The sequence below is a fragment of the Molossus molossus genome, unplaced genomic scaffold, assembly GCF_014108415.1.
Source record: "Molossus molossus isolate mMolMol1 unplaced genomic scaffold, mMolMol1.p scaffold_m16_p_1, whole genome shotgun sequence".
Taxonomy (NCBI): domain Eukaryota; kingdom Metazoa; phylum Chordata; class Mammalia; order Chiroptera; family Molossidae; genus Molossus; species Molossus molossus.
The window spans coordinates 62,280,476-62,297,997 of record NW_023425344.1 but is presented as its reverse complement, the minus strand read 5'-3'; the positions used below and the strand labels follow the sequence as shown (position 1 = coordinate 62,297,997).

The 17,522-nt window shown below is 36.5% G+C and overlaps 1 protein-coding gene across 1 annotated transcript in view; it reads left to right on the top strand.

The window, feature by feature from the left end:
• Window positions 1–17,226, top strand: part of HPSE (heparanase) — a 37,079-nt gene extending 19,853 nt beyond the window's left edge. The window contains exons 4-12 of the mRNA XM_036277350.1: window positions 700–873; window positions 2,852–3,020; window positions 3,264–3,311; window positions 4,379–4,472; window positions 4,894–5,000; window positions 6,144–6,258; window positions 9,136–9,254; window positions 10,324–10,470; window positions 15,798–17,226. Of these exons, the coding sequence (XP_036133243.1) occupies window positions 700–873; window positions 2,852–3,020; window positions 3,264–3,311; window positions 4,379–4,472; window positions 4,894–5,000; window positions 6,144–6,258; window positions 9,136–9,254; window positions 10,324–10,470; window positions 15,798–15,957 (1,133 nt within the window). The 3' untranslated portion in view covers window positions 15,958–17,226. The remainder of the gene's footprint in view (window positions 1–699; window positions 874–2,851; window positions 3,021–3,263; window positions 3,312–4,378; window positions 4,473–4,893; window positions 5,001–6,143; window positions 6,259–9,135; window positions 9,255–10,323; window positions 10,471–15,797) is intronic.
• Window positions 17,227–17,522: the final 296 nt, after the last annotated feature.

The following is a 17,522-nucleotide window of genomic DNA, read 5'->3' as shown; positions in this document are numbered from 1 at the left end:
GTGACTCCACAAAGCGTGACTCTCTCTCTGCACTCACACTGATGACGCAAGCAAGGCGCGCTGGGCCGAATGAACGCCATTCGGCTCAACTCGGCTCATCTCGGAAGTTCGAGTTCCAAATATTTGTTCGGATTCCGAGACAAAAGTTTCTCGAATCTCCTGGTCGAATACCGATTTGGTCGAAAACCGAGGCGTTCGAGAACCGAGGTATCACTGTATTTAAAATTAATAAAATCATATACATGAATTTTTCCAAGACATGTTTTAAATATAATTAAATTTACCAAAATATTTTGTAACTGAGTTTGTAAGTAAAGATGTTTAGATTATGAAGCATAGGGCTTATGCTGACTAACGAAGGTCTGGCCTGTGCATGTGGAGCACTGAGCTGGTGCGATATGGTTTTTCCAATTCACCTGCGGTCACTTGAACAAAACCTGAGTGCCACACTAAAACTTCGGGTACCTTCCATGGTACATGATTCAGTAGCTGAAGCAAATGAAGTTTTATTTATTTATTTATTTATTTATTTATTTATTGCTGGCCCAATTTTGTTGTCTCTTATTCATAATTATAGTCACTCATTAGAACAAGAATTCCTTTGATTTAACAACAGAAGTAGTAATTCACTATGAACAAATCTGGAGGCCTTCATCACTGTGGTCCCAACTTAATTATTAAATTACGTTTTTCTTTTAGGAAGCTCAGTGGATATACTGTACACTTTTGCAAGTTGCTCAGGACTGGACTTGATCTTTGGTCTAAATGCCTTATTACGAACAGCAGATTTGCAGTGGAATAGTTCGAATGCTCAGTTACTCTTGGACTACTGCTCTTCCAAGGGTTATAACATTTCTTGGGAACTAGGCAATGGTAAGTATCCCTGGGCACATTTCATTAATGAGATTCCCCTTTGGCGTTATTTGTTCCTGTTTAAGATATTCTTTTTAATATTAGCAAATGTATTTCTAGTTCAGCATGTTTGTGCAGTATTCAACAGTGCAACTTTGGATTGCTTAAGGCAGAAAACTCCTTTGTATATCCCAGAACTCATTGCTAATCCCAGTTTATGTTACATTTGAGCTGAGAACAACTCATTGAAACCAGAAACTTCCACAGCTCCCAGGGTCCCCTTGAGATTTTCAGGGTCACTTAAGCCTATTATGCTTGGTAGGCTGGACTCACCAAAACTGTAAAGCAGGTAGTTTGCTTTTACCCTTCCATTCCTTTCTCTGTTTCTTGACTTGTCAGTTAATCTCAGCAACCCCATTCCAACCCTATGATATGCTCAAGATGAAAGCTCCCAGAATAGAATCCTACCCAGTCAAGCTTCTGATTGTCTCCTTCTTCACTCTTTTGTGTTTTTTTTGTTTGTTTGTTTGTTTGTTTTTATCCTCACCCAAGGACATTTTTCCATTTTTTGTTCAGATAGAGTAGGAGGGAGAGAGAGGAAGAGAGAGAGAGAGAAACATCGATGTGAAAGGGACACATCGAGTGGCTGCCACCCGCACGACCAACCAGGGCCGGGGACAAACTGCAACCAAGGTACATGCCCTTAGCGGGAACCGAACCCAGGTCTCTCCGGACCGCAGGCGGGCGCTCTAACTGCTGAGCCAAACCGGCCAGGGCCTTCTTCACTCTTTTGTAAAGAACTTTTAAATTCTAACTAAAGTGTGAATGACTAACCACATTCATTCAAACCTATTTATAATGCTTTTCCCACACATCAGCCAATGGAACTGAAGACAAAATGAGAAATGAGATGTAGTAATATGATGAACACTGTTCTGAGCATTTAATAATTATTAACTTATTTATCTTTTTAACCACTGTGAAGTGGATACAATTATGACCTTCATTTCACAGATGACAAAAGAGGCACCAGAGGTTAGCTAAATAACTTTGTGATGCTATGCAACTCTTAGAGGACTTTAAAGAAGTTAGGATTTGAACGCAGGCAGTCTAGCTTCAGAACAAGGTCACTGTTCTCTTAAGACTTCCACTCTAGGAGTAAGGAATCAGATCAGCATGAGAACAAGCCAAGAAATGATACATGCCTGCAATGGTATGTGTTATGGTGAAGCCTAGAAGCAGATTTTGTGATCGAGTTTCTGAGGATAACTGACAACTCAGAGCACAAAAACAGAATAGAAGGGTAGAGGTATTGTATCTTAGCTAGATTATGAACAATTTTACCATAGTGACCATATGAGTATTAGATCACTTGACCCATCCTTACCCATCTCCATACATCCCTCCCTCCCTCCTTTTATACCTTACACATCCCCAACTCTTCTGCTCTCTAGAGTGAGATCAAAGAGTGACATCATCATGTGTCTCTCTTCCTTGGGCCCCATTTTGCAAAGAAAAGGTCTAGTTTCCAGAATGAAGTTATATTGGGAAGTAGTTTGGACACTGTGTGCCTCCCTCCCATCTCCTCAGCTTTTATATCTTGGCTCATTTCCACATATAATTTGTGAGTAAACATTTTCACTAAGACTTTTAATTGCATTATAGATACTGGTTTTGAAATGTCTTCACCCAAAGCAGTCTCTTTTTAAAGCAAATTAGGTTATTAAATACAGGATACAGATTATTTTTTAACTATCCATTGGTTTAATATCCCCACTATTAATTTCAAATTGTTTTAATACCCCATCATACTTCAGTTATTAATTCACAATTTTGTTTTTCTTCAATATCTTCTTTATAAATAGAGGTGTTACTTCCCTTGACTTTGGAGTCTAAAATTTTATAATTTGAAAAATGCTTTGTTGCTTTTATATGCTGCTATTTGCATTCCAATGAGAAATTTCTACATAAGCAATTATTTTGAAAATTGTTCTTTCAGAACCCAACAGTTTCCAGAAGAAGGCTGGTATTTTCATCGATGGATTGCAGTTAGGAGAAGATTTTATTAAGCTGCATAAACTTCTAGGAAAATCCATTTTCAAAAATGCAAAACTCTATGGTCCTGATGTTGGTCAGCCTCGAGGAAAGACTGTTAAGATGCTGAGGAAGTAAGAGCTCAGGCAGCAGAATCATTTGTCTTAAAATATGGTGTAGAATCTTCTGTGGTGTAGAATCTTCAATAGTCCACCTGTTATTAAACAATTTTCTGCCGGTCTACATGGTTGACCAAAAGAGAAAACATTGACTGGCTCAGAATACCAAGGATTTGGGACAGATTTTCTAAGGAAATACTGTATTAGATATCGTGTATATGAGAAGTTTAGTGATAATGTAATTTTTTTTGTTCGTAGTTTCCTGAAGGCTGGGGGAGAGGTGATTGATTCAGTCACATGGCATCAGTAAGTGTGTTTCCTGTTCTTTTTTTGTTCTTCTTGTTCTTTTTTTATTGAATTTATTGAGGTTGACAATAATTGTCAATAAAATGATATAGGTTTCAGGTACTTGATTCTGTAACACATCATCTGTATATTGTATTGTGTGTTCACCACCCCAAGTCAAGTCTCCTTCCATCACCATTTACCCCTCTTTATCCTCTTCTACCTCCCCCCTACACCCTTTCCCTCTGGTAACCAGCATATTATTGTCTGTGTCTATGAGGGTTTTTTTCTTGCTTAAGCCTTTACCTTTTTTACTCAGTCCCCCCAAACCCCCTCCCCTCTAACAACTGTCAGTCTGTTCACTGTATCTATGAGTCTGTTTCTATTTTGTTAATTTATTTTGTTCATTAGATTCCACATATGAGTGAAATCATATAATACTTGTTTTTCTCTGATTGGCTTATTTCACTTAGCATAATAATCTCCAGGTCCATCCATGCTGTTGCAAAGGGTAAGATTTCCTTCTTTGTCATTTTTATGGCCAAGTAGTATTCTATTGTGTAAATGTACCACCGCTTTTATTATCCACTCATCTACTAATGGTATGTCTCCTGTTCTTAATATTAAGAAAGTACTTTTAGCTTTACTTATAATTTAGTTTTCAAAAAATTATTTCCATTTAACTGCTAATTGACTTTATAATTCAAGTAAGAATCATATAGTATCTCAAACAGCACTGTAGTAGAATTTTAACATTAACAAAACAAAAATTTAAGCTTATTTGAAATAATGTGGTGGTTTCTGCAAGATCGAGGCATACTGTCCTTTAACTCATGGAACAGATACATAGCTAAAACCAATATGCTGCCAAAAACACATAACCCACAGGTACCTGCACTGGTTGACTGTGTCTTCTCCAGACAGCGTAATTGATCCCTGTCTGTCAAGGTCTCTCCTTAGTAGAACTTATGCCTTTTTTTATAACAGGGAAATGGGAAAAGGTAGCAAGAAGAGCAAGCTCAGCCAATTCACTTAAAAGCAGAAAGTAAAGGTTGTTGTTTTTTCTGAATATTTTCTAAATAATTTAGCTACTACTTGAATGGACGAACTGCTACCAAAGAAGATTTTCTAAACCCTGATGTGTTGGACACTTTTATTTTAACTGTGAAAAAAATTTTCCAGGTAATAATCTTTCTTGTTAATGTAAAACTAGAGTCCTTATTCTGTCATTTAGCTAGTGCTAAATTCTATATGTATACAGATTTATGTGTTTTCTAATTGTAGCGAATAGTCTTATGCACCTTCGGTCTCCCTTAGCCTCAGGTTTTACCCATGTACATTGATTAGAAATTAAAAATACTTCTACCAGAATTAACATTTGGTAGAATTAGCATTTATAGGCTATAAGAAAGGAATTATTTACATTTCTTCCACACCTGGTATTCCAATAAAAGTAAATCGCCCAAGACCTCAATGACTGTGAACATGCTTTGTGACAATATTGGACAGATGGGTCTGAGAATACAAGATTTTGAAAATCATTAATCTTCGACAATTCGGTCAGCTTGTTTGCAGCTACCATGGAGACTTTCCTGTTCCATAGGTTGTTGAGAAGACCAGACCCCACAAGAAGGTTTGGTTAGGAGAAACAAGCTCTGCGTTCGCGGGTGGAGCACCCTTGCTGTCCAACACCTTTGCGGCTGGTTTTATGTGAGTGAAGCAGCACTCGCCTCAGGGACCAGGATGCAGCATGCTCTTATTCTATTCAGCTGAAATAGCTCATCAGCCAAAACTCTAAGCAAAGATGGTTTCTGTGACTGAGCTCCAAAATTTATGCCAGATTTTGCAAGAGAATGATTTACTAAAGCTAGTTGGACATACTTAACGTGTATTACACATTAATCATTGTATGATTGAATTGCTTTAGAAGTTTTGTTCCTTAATTATGGCCCATGAACATGCCAAGGTTCTTCCTCTAAAGAAGTACATTGTAAAGAAAATTTAACACACTGTAAAGGAGTGTATCTAGAGCCCTGATTCTGGAAGGATATATAGTACATACTACACAGTTACAGATTCCCAGGAAGTTCAGAGCCTGAAGTATGAGGTCACACCAGAGGGGCTACCAAAGAATTCAAAATTTTATTAAATCACCTCCTGCTCCAACCACCACAAACTTGATTGCTTTAAATAATTGGTTAACCTGCATTCTATAACTCTGTTAAGACTCTTGCTTTATAGTTCTATACCCTCACATTGAAACTTATTCTCCTTCCTCTCCTACCTACATTCTTATAAACCTAGAATAAAGTACAAATCGTTTATGCTCATGGGAGCATGATGAGTAGAGAAAAGAATGGAGATGTTTGTTTTGCCATTAACTAAAGATGAGGGGCAGGAGATGTCCATAACAGTTTAGGTGTGATTCAACTTATTTCACATTTTACTACTACTGATTACAAGCAACCTTGTAGTGTTTAGACCTCACACAGGGACTGGGGTGGGTGGAGGGGGGTAGTTGAAGGACAAGGAGTAATTGTCTGTAGGGGTGGGAATTTGTCTGTGGATGTGGGAATTTTTCTACTTTGCTTTGTAGACAATGTCTTACCCTGAAGGGAACTTCTATGGCATATTAATAGTCCTCTAGGATTTGTAATCATGCAGAAGTATGGGAACATGTGAAGGGAAGGATAGTCTCCATTTCATTTGAATGACTTATTTACAATTAATACCACTTTTCCGGTTTTCCGTTAATTCCACATAGGTGAATAAATTACAATAGTCTATAATGAGAATTAAGTTATTTGCTTTTCCAAACCTGGAGAAAGCAGGGCCTCATTCACTCTGTTGCAGGTGGCTGGATAAACTGGGCCTGTCAGCCCGAATGGGCATAGAAGTGGTGATGAGGCAAGTGTTTTTTGGAGCTGGAAACTACCACTTAGTGGATGAAAACTTTGAACCGTTACCTGTAAGTGACCATTGTTCTCCTATTTCTGTGAGTAGATAAGACTATACTGAAGACCCCCTGTATTAACCCCCTATGAATTGTCCTCTCATTAAACTCAGTGCTTTCAAGAAGTAGCCTAACCATGGAAAGGTGAACTGGAAGAAACTCTAGACATAATCCATTCTAACATTTTTGTCTCAAGAGAAGAAATTGAGGCCCAGGAATAATGTTTTTATTTTAATTTAATTTAATTTTATTTTATTATCCTCACCCAAGGACATTTTTGTATTTATCTTCAGACAGAGCGGGAGTGAGAAAGAGGGGAAGAGAGAGAGAGAAACATCCATGTGAGAGAGACACATTGACTGGTTGCCACCCACACGACCCCAACCAGGGCCGGGGACAAACCACAACCAAGGTACATGTCCTTAGTGGGAATTGAACCCAGGACTCTGTGGTCCACAGGCCTATGCTCTAACCACTGAGTCAAACTGGCCAGGGCTGGAATAATGTTTATAATGTGAGCCATTTTAGATGTGGTGTGGTATTTCTTAAAAAGGGTCATTTGCAATTTTATGACTCCTATTTTACAAGATATAAAACTTGGATCAAAAAATGGTTTATAGCTCTGGCTGGCGATGCTCAGTGGTTAGAGCATTGGCCCATGCACCAAAGGGCCATGAGTTCAATTTTCAATCAAGGGCACCTACTAGGTTGCAGGTTCAATTTCCCAGCTTAGTTGAGGCAGGTGCGGAAGGCAACCAATTGATGTGTGTGCCTCTCTCACATGGATGTTTCTCTCTCTCTCTCTCTCTCCCCCTCCCTCCCTCCCTTCCATACTCTCTAAAAAAAAATCAATGGGAAAAATATCCTCAGGTAAGGATTGTAAAAATGTTTGCAAAGTAAATCAAAGTTAAAATTGTTTACAGTATCCAACGTTTTAAAATTTTTTGTCATAAAGTCATAATTTATTCAACTTTAAGATAAGTCAGTAGTGCCTGGCTGGCATGGCTCAGTGGTTGAGCGTCAACTCATGAATCAAGAGGTCACCAGTTTGATTCCCAGTCAGGGCACATGCCCAGGTTGTGGGCCCAATCCCCAGTGGGGGGGCATGCAGGTGGCAGCCAATCAATGTTCTCTCTCATTGATGTTTCTATCTCTCTCTCCCTCTCCCTTCTTCTTTCTCTAAAAATCAAAAAAAAAATTTTTTTTAAAGATAAGTCAGTAGCATCATGTATTTGTTCAAAAACCTCACCCAAAAAAACGACTATTTTGTTCATTATCTTCAAGGTATTTATGAATAAAAAAGTCTAATTTCCACCATACCTCCAACTGTATCTAGTGCTAAATTAGGTAAGGTAGCCTTTCTATCTAAAAAGCCACCTGGAATATATACGTGTCTATAAATTGAGATAGTATGGATATCTCCCTGAGAAGTATGCCTTTGATTTTTACTGTCTAAGATGACATCTGAGGCTATCTGTTTTCTAAGAAAACTGAACCATGCTAAGATTATATCTCCTGTGAAACATTTCATTGATTGCACTCTTGTCTCAAGAGAAGATCTGAATTTGAATTTAAGCAGAGAAACAAAAGCTGCCTTGTTGAGTCTACTTTCCCTCAGCTCAGGAAGGAAGAGTTGAGGTATATTTTGAGTGAATTTTTAAAAACTAATAATTATGGAAAATGTAAAAGTAGAGAGAAAAGTATATCCCCAATCTTGTTTAATCTACAATTCTACCAACTCTTCACCTCCCTCCTACTGTATTACTTTCAAGCAAATCTCAGCTATATCACTTTATTCATAAATATTTCAGTATGTATCTCCTTTGTAAAAACATAACAATATCAATAAAGTGTTAACAATAATTTCTCAATATCATCAAATATTCAGTGTTTCACATTTTTCTTACTGTCACAAATGTTTTAATAGTATATTCAAATCCACAAGGTTCACATATAGCATTTGGTTGATATACCTTTTTTTTTTTTTCTTTTTTTTTCAGTACATGCCCCTAGTGGGAACCAAACCCGGGACTCTGGTCCAGAGGCCAACGCTCCAACTGCTGAGCCAAACTGGCCAGGGCTGGTTGATATATCTCTTAAGTCTACTAATCTTTAAGTTCTCCTTCCCTCTTTTTCTTTGGTCCCTTGGAATTTATCAATTAAAGAAAGCAGGTAATTGTTCTATAGTGTTTCCAACATTCTGGATTTTGCTAAATGTATTCATTTAGCATGTTCCTCTGTCCCCTATATTCTCTGTAAGCTGGTAGTTAGAACTAGAGGCTTGAGCTTACTCAAAGTTTCTTGTTTTGCAAGACTTCTTCATAGGTAATGTTGTATGCTTGCATTAGACACATCATGTCTGATTGTCTTTCTTTTTTTTTTTTTTTTTTACCTTGACAGCTAGTGATGATTGTTGCCTAATCCATTACTTTATTAAAGGTGTTATAAGGTTTTAAAGAAAATATTTTAATCTCTTAAACAGAAATTTTATTTTAAAAATGTGTGTGTGTGTGTGTGTGTGTGTGTGTGTGTGTGTGTGTGTGTGTGTGTAAAAGTTCTGCTTTGAATTTTGCTTTCAATTCTTGGATGATAGACAATGGAGAATATGTAAACTGTCTCTGAGTCATGAACTGCAGTCTTGAGATGTGTCTCCTAGCACGTATGGCCCCCTGAATTGTGGAAACATATCCTCTAGTGATAAAAAGCAACAAACAAGATACTGCCCTCAGATTCATAGGCGACACAAACCAAAAGATGAATCCTATTTAAATACCTCTAGAATAACAGTCACACTCTTTGTAGGATAACTGCTTGTGTGACATAGTTTTTATTAAATAAGGAACTAAATAAAGATCTATTTTCATCCCTCCCCTCCCCAACCACCACCACTAGGATTATTGGCTCTCTCTTCTATTCAAGAAACTGGTGGGCACCAAGGTGTTAAAGGCAAGTGTGAAAGGTCAAGCCAGAAGCAAACTTCGAGTGTACCTTCATTGCACAAACATCAACCAGTAAGTATGTAACACACTCTTTACAAACCAACAAGTTTTTATCAGTAAGCACATAACTTCTTTCTCTAACACTCAGTTTCCTCTCTCTAAGAGGGTCTAAGCTGTGTTATTGTCCTGTATTCTTTTTCCTAGTCATAGTGATATGGCACCAGAATCTAACTAAGAAAACAAAAACATAGCTTAAATATTATCATTTGGCTTTTACAATGACTTTAATTGTCATAATCTATAATAGAAATATACCCTAAATTTAAATAAAAAATAGTACCAATGTATTTTTATACAAAGTTACTTCATTGAATAAGTGAATATAAATTTATATGAATGAATAATTATATGAATATACTTATCCCCTTGCATCATAACTGATCAATTTAATAAGGAAGAAGAATAAAAGAACAATAACAATCTTGTTTCCAGAAGTTTCTGGGGTTGAGAGACCACAGCGATTTTTATTGTTTGGTACTCCAGCCTTAGCAGCAAAAAATGTTCCCATATCTGAGATTTTTCTCTTCTTAGTTTTAATCTATCCTTCTGAAAAGGTTGGAAACTAAAGTACTAATTCCAGCCAAAATAGCCACCGAACATTTCCAATGTCTGGTCAGTGGGAACTCTGGAGAGTGAGAGCCCCACTAGGAAGAAGTGGAGTAGTCTGGATAAATAAATTCTGAAAAGTCAACAGATGTAACTTTCTTGTTTGCTTCCCACTTTTCATACAGCTAGAAAAAGCCCCTGTTTGTATAGTTTATAATTCGAATGCTCATGAACCCACAAAATTCAACTTTTGCCATTTAACCTTCCTGTGTTTGAGAATGAATAAGCTGACTAACTTCCTAGTATCTCAGCCTGACAGAGCAGCAAAGATCTCAGAGTGCTCTAGCTAGAAAATGGTGCTGTGAAGAGCAATATTTATAATCATGTTTTCGAGTAAGGCCACATTAGCATAAAAAGAGGGCCCATCATCATTATAAATACTAATTATTTAATATCCACAATTATATTTGTTATCAAGTTTCTAATTGTTTAAATGAGACAAATAATTTTACTGAATCAATTTATTTGCTTTTAGCCCAAGGTATAAAGAAGGAGATTTAACTCTGTATGCCTTAAACCTTCATAATGTCACCAAGCACTTGCAGTTACCACATTATTTATTTGACAAAGAAGTGGACAGATACGTTGTAAAAGCTTCAGGACCCGATGGATTGTTTTCCCAGTGAGTAGTTTTGTTTTGTTTTTTGGTTTTTGTTCATTTTAAACTTTCATAAAATTTATTGGTGTTTATCAAAATAGAGTGTTGATAGGGAGAAAAAGAAGTCAACTATTTCAAGTTTTGACAATTCTTAGTATTCAGGAAGTTTATATATGCATACCTATTAGCACAAGTATAACTCACTCTGAGAGTCAAAAGCAGGACATGAACACAAACCAGCAGTTATTTCAGGGAGTAGTTTGCATTTCAAAACAACCTGATATGTCAAGATCCACTCGATGCATTTAGAATCTAAATCTCATTTAGATTATTTGCTCGCACAGTCACAAAAGCAAAACATACCTATATATAATTGCCATTAAGGGCATGGGGGTTGCTGTAAACTTCTCCTATGTGAGCTGGGCATGACTCTCCAACTGCATTAAAGTAGGTGGTTTTTTTTTCATTAGTTAAGAGTAAGAAAAAAAAATAGCCAGAAATGTACCTTTTAGATAGATTATTTGAAGTTGGTTCAAATACATTTAGGTTTTAAAAGCCAGTCATTGAATATGTCTTACAAAAGACCATATTTTCCCTGGCTGGGTGGTTCAGTTAGTTGGAGCATTGTCTAGTACACCAAAAATATTGCAGGTTCGATTCCCGGTCAGGGCATATACCTAGGTTGCAGGTTCCACACCCCATACTGGAAGCTTCTCTCTCTCTCAAAAAATCAATAAAAACATATCCTCAGCTGAGGATTAAAAAAAAAAAAGAGCATATTTAACAGAATATCCAAGAATGACTATGAGCTTTGAAGAGTTAGGCACACAAACATGGTGAGATTTCTGTCCAATGTGTGTTGGAAGGAGCTCTTTTCATCATGGTTATTCTCAGATTGGAGCATTAGAAATCAAGAGTCAACAAAATTCTCACCATCTCCTCCCACCTTTGCAAATGCTATATGAGTGATGTTTTCAGTGACAATTAGCATCATAACCTGAAAAAGAACAGTAAGCATGCTTTCTCCAAAGTCCTATCCCCCCACACACAAGTATTATTAGCACATCATAATACATCATCCGTATATTGTATTGTATGTTCACTACCCTGTGGACATTGTTAATGAGTTGCATGTTTTAATAAAATACCATGGCTTACTTACCTATTTTCCTACTGGTCTACAACCTTTTTTTCCTATTGTAAATAATATATATTGAGGTAAAGGAATACTTTTCTCTATTTGAGTTCTGACCCTTTTTCAGTGGGTCTTTTTAGCATATTTGTGTCTGATGCTGATAAGGGAAAAGGTTTTGTAAAGTAACTGAATAATAGCTGTAGAGTTGGAAGTGTCTTAAGAGATCGGTTTTGTCCAACCATAGATGGTATCTAAGGATATTCATTTCTGTTTGATTCCTCCTCTGATTAAGCTCGCAGCATCTCCTGGCAGTTGTTTTATCTGGCGGAGACAAAGTGAGCCTGTCTGTGACTTTTTTTTTTTTTTTTTTTTTTGATGCTCTTAGTTCTGTTTTCTAGGGCAGAGGTTAGAAACTACACCTCATGCCTATGGACAACTGAGTTTAGAAGATTTTTTTTTTTCTCTTTCCTGGTAGGGCAGGTTGGTGTACACTCTGTTAATTTTTATTTTCAATTAGTTGTCAACATTTAACAGTTGACAACTACTAAAAAAATATTTTAAAATGGATACTCTGGCAACTCAGGGCTTGTTCTTCCTATTAGATGTGACCCTGTTATCTTATGCCAGTCCTACTACACTTGCACATATAACTTGGCCCTTTGGACATTTGAGTTTGCTACCCTTAATCTGAAGCAATGCCAAATACCTCATTTTCTCCATAATAACTCTCAATGACTTGAAGGACAGTTGGTTTGTCTTCCAGGTCTATTTCATCTGAAACTTCACAAACATATCTTATATGTCTGTGTCATCATGTTACTGACTTCAAAATATGAAAAAAGATACTACTCTCAAATAAGACCCTACCCACATTGTCCAGCCTGATGTTAAAACAATCAGCATGCTTTAAGCTTACACTCTGTACACTCATAGTATCCGTTAGCTATATTTATAGCTGATTGAACAATTTAGCTCAATGGAGTTAGGGTCTTGCCTATGTTTCGTCATCATAACCTACAGCAGCATTAATTTAAAATGATCAGATTTCCCTTTAAACTGTTGCCTATTCAAAAGTATTTCTGAAAGGGTTTGGTGTACCCTTGTAAATGGTCCTCAATGTCATGCAGAACAGCTCATACTACTGTCACATAGAGATGTTTTCATGACCTATTTTTGTTTGTGGTTTCCTGATGCTGGTAATAGTATTTCCTCCTGGAGCCCATAGAAAAACTGACATGATACAGGCGTGAAAGCAAACTCCGGTGCATGTGGACTGAGTACAACCGTAATGGCGGCTCCTTAGCCTCCAGCACAATCATAATCATCTTATTGATATGGGTCAAGGTACAGAGCCTAGAGCTGTGCCTCTAACCGAGGTTAAACGGAACACAGTTTTCATGCTGACTGATAGTGAGGATAGAAGATGAGAGACCTTTAAAAGTGAAATCTTTATAATAATGCTAAAATGGAAACCAACAAATGTCTAACATTAGATGATTAAGTAAATAAACTAGCATTCTCACACAATGGAATCCTGTGCAGCCTTTAAAACGATGTAGTGGGTGAATGTTTAATGGTGTGAATAAATGTTAAGATGTGTTGAGGGAAAAATAATCAAACAAAATTTTTATTTAAAAAAACTATTTAATTCTATTTTTTCAATTACATCTTATATTCAATATTATTTTGTATTAGTTTCAGGTGTACAGCATAGTGGTTAGACAATTGTATGTTTTACAAAGAATTCTCCCTAATGATTCCAGTACCCACCTCATATCATACATAGTTATTATAATATTATTGACTCTATTCCTTATGCTATACTTTACATTCCTGTGACTATTTTGTAACTACCAATTTGTACTTCCAAATTCCTTCACCATTTCCACCCAGTCCCTCAATGCCCCTCCTCTTAGGCAACCATCAGTCTATTCTCTGTATCTATGAGTCAGTTTCTATTTTGTTCGTTTATTTTGTTAGATTCCACATATAAGTGAAATCTTATGGAATTTGTCTTTCTCTGACTTATTTCACTTAGCATAATTCCCTCCAGGTCCACCCATGCAGTTTCAAATAATATTTCGTTCTTTTTTATGGCCAAATAATATTCCATTGTATATATGTACCGCTATTTTTTTTAATCCACTCATCTATTGATGGGTACTTGTGTTGCTTCCATATTGTGGCTATTGTAAATAATGCTGCAATAAACATAGGGATCCATAGATTCTGTGGAATTAGTGTTTTGTATTTCTTTTGATATATATGCAGAAATAGAATTACTGGATTATAAGACAGTTCCATTTTTAATTTTTTGAGGACCCTTTATACTGTTTTCCATAGTGGCTGCACTAATCTGCTTTCCCACCAACAGTGCATGAGGGTTTCTTTTTCTCCACATCCTTGCCAACACTTGTTGTTTATTGATTTATTGATGACAGCCATTCTGACAGATGTGAGGTGGTATCTCACTATGGTTCTAATTTGCATTTCTCTGATGATTAGTGACATTGAGCCATTCCATATGTCTATTGGCCATCTGTATGTCCTCTTTGGAAGAGTCAAGTTTTAAGAGACTGTATACTCATTTTATTTAAATGAAAATGTGTATTATACTTGCATAGAAAAGAGATGGAGGAATATAGATCAAAATACTAAAAACAGTAAGGACGATTTAACAGGTTACTTTTGTTATATTTATTCTGAATAATGATGATGATAATACTTTTATAGCACTTACTACATGCAACACACTCTTTTAAGTGTTCTATGTATATTACATGTATCATATATATGACATACATATAACTCTAACATTAATCTAAATTTTCAACAATAAAAAAGTGCTAATTTGCCCTGGCTGGTTTGGCTTAGCAGTAAAGCATCGGCTCACGGACCAAAGAGTCTCAGGTTCGATTCTGGTCAAGGGCACATATTTTGGTTGCAGTTTATCCCCAGCCCTGGCCGGGGTCCATTCAGGAGGCCGCCAATAGATGTGTCCCTCTTATGTCGATGTTTCTCTCTCTCCCTTTCCCTCCCTCCCACTCTATCTGAAGATAAGTAGAAAAATATCCTCAGGTGAGGATTAAAAAAATAAATAAATAATAAAAAGTGCTAACTTTCTCATGATATTAAAAGCATTTGTGAAAAACATAATAGAGATATAAGCATCATTTAGAATTATAGAAGTAATTATTGGTAGAACTAAAAGCAGGCTAAAGCTTTCTTTATAAGCTCTTGTTTATATTGGATTTGTTGCTATGAGCATGTATTCATTTTACTTAAGTAATAATAAATAATAAATAAATACTTGTGCTTAACAATGTTTTCCAACTTTTGACTCGGTTTTGAATTTGAATACCGCATTGAAATGTAAAGAAAACATTTTTTTGGAATCTGTGGTTTAGCCAAACAAAATCATTTTGTTTTACCCCAGCAATGCACATTCTACCAAAATATCTTCATAAGAAAATGAATGTATACCTCCTGGGGAGTAGGGAGTTAGAGGGCTATGGGCATAGTTACCAGTGGGAAATTTTATTGACTATCATTTTTTAGGTTACATTTGTGAAATTTACATTCCATTCAATATATCTATTTGCTCTAAAAAAATGTTTCCTATTATTTGCCATCAAATAAAAGGTCCACAAATCCAGAAGTTATGCCATGTTTATCCTTTTTATACTTCCATTATATTGTCTAATATAGATCATGTGTGTTCCATTTTCTGTAAAGGGCCAGACAGTAAATATTTCATTCTTTGAAGGCCATGTGGTCTCTGTCACAACAACTCAGTTCCACCACTGTACGCTTGAAGATCATCAAGGTCAAATACCTAACTGATAGAGTGTTGAAATATAAGTTATGTGATATAGGCTATCACACAAAAAATATTTTCTTGGTCTTAAAAAGATCTCACAACTGCCCGGCCAGTGTGATTCAGTGGTTGAGCATCGACCCATGCACCGAGAGGTTGCCAGTTCAGTTCCCGGTCAGAGCATATGCCCAGGTTGTGGGCCCAATCCCCAGTGGGGAGCATGCAGGGGGTGGCCAATCAATGTTCTCTCTCATTGATGTTTCTATCTCTCCCTCTCCCTTCCTCCTTCTCTAAAATCAATAAAGAAAAATGTTTTTGAATAAAAGGTCTCACAACTTTTGTAGAGCAGGTGGAGCACACACAACTTGGCTAACTTAGACATATCTTTCCACTTTGCAGATCTGTCCAACTCAATGATAAAACTCTGAAGATGGTGGATGACCAAACCCTGCCAACTTTGATAGAAAAACCTCTCAGCCCAGGAAGTCCACTAAGCTTGCCAGCTTTCTCATATGGGTTTTTTGTGATAAGAAATGCCAGAGTTGCTGCTTGCCTCTGAAAATAAATGGTTTACAGTAACCTTGAGATTGACTTTGTCTAGTGTATTGAGAAGGGGAAAGCAAGGTGTCGAGCTATAGGAAGGCAAGCAGATACATTACAAATCAACCAGTAGGAGTTTAGAGACACTGGGACGCTCTCAGGCTAGACTTAGCACAGTATTTTGTTCTTTTTAAGCAAACCATTGCTAATAATAATACCTTGCGACAAACACTATTATTGTACTTTGCATTTAATATTTTTATTTAAAGTTATTAAAAATGTTTATGAATGCTTCCAAGTAAGTAAAGGATATATTATTAGTTTTAAGAAAGTGCTTAGTTGTTTTTATTTTCAAAAAACAGTTATTAGAAGATTGTCATATTCTTTCCTGAATATGCCATTGGAAGGGCTCCCATCAGAAAAAGTTTACTACCATAACCTTCAAATTGTTTATAAACAAGAGATAATCTCTTTGCACCTTATCAGAGAGCTAGATTCACTTTCTGCTTCTCTTTATTGCTTGTCGTTGTCAGCAATACTATGTAAGAGGACAGATGGTGGATGTGATAGTATTAAAAATGATTAATTACAATCATTTTGACAGAGGGATTATGTAAAATTCAAATGAAATTTTAAAAAAAATAACTGTAAGGGAAATTGATTTACCAAGAGGAGGAAAATTTACTTCAATACCTTATTACCATCTGTTAATGTTTACTTTTGTTACGCCTTTAGTTCTAAAGGCTTAAACAATAAGGACATTTATAATCCCAAATTACAAGAAGTGGAAACAGGTGCACTCCATAGCTCAGTAGGAACCAGTGTGCTACCTTTAGTATTGGCTTCATTCTCAAGATGGTGGCTTGATGGCTGTAGCTATTCCATGGACCCATGGAGACCTGACAGCACCCAGAGAAAGAAGATGAGCAATTTTTCTGTGTCTTTCGCAGAGGTCCTCCAGCAAACCTCTCCTTGTTTCTCCTCATGTGTTATTGGTCAGGAATGGATCTCCTGGCCATTTTCCCCAGTCAGTACCAACATCACTGAGGCTCCTATAAATGTCCCCTAATAATCTTTTGGAACGGAGTGGGTGTTGGGAAGTTCCTGGCACTGACTACTATAGTTCTGTGCTTTTATTAGAGACAGGATGTATTATTTTCTCCTGTATCTTAATTTTTAGAAATATAATCTTCTTCATATTTATGCCAACTATGAATAAATATTGTCTCAATTAAATTTAATTACATTTATGAGCAGCTACAGCTGGAACTTAAAGTTGGATGCTTGAATGCACTTAAATTTTATATGTATGTGGTTTTTATATTTTCACAGTTGAAATAAAGCAATTTTTATAATCTCAATATTGCCTAATTATTCTTTTATAAAGCTTAAGCCTACATTTGGAAGCCTTGTTTTCCCTACCATGCTGTTTACACCTCCTATTGTTGTCCTTTCAGTCTCCCTAACACCAAAAGAGTTGACCTTGACAAAAGGAGATCATCAGGCACAAACACAATTTCCTCCCTCACCATGTAGACTGAGTCCCGATCAGAGTCTTGTCCTTTCTACTTTTCTTTTCCCTAT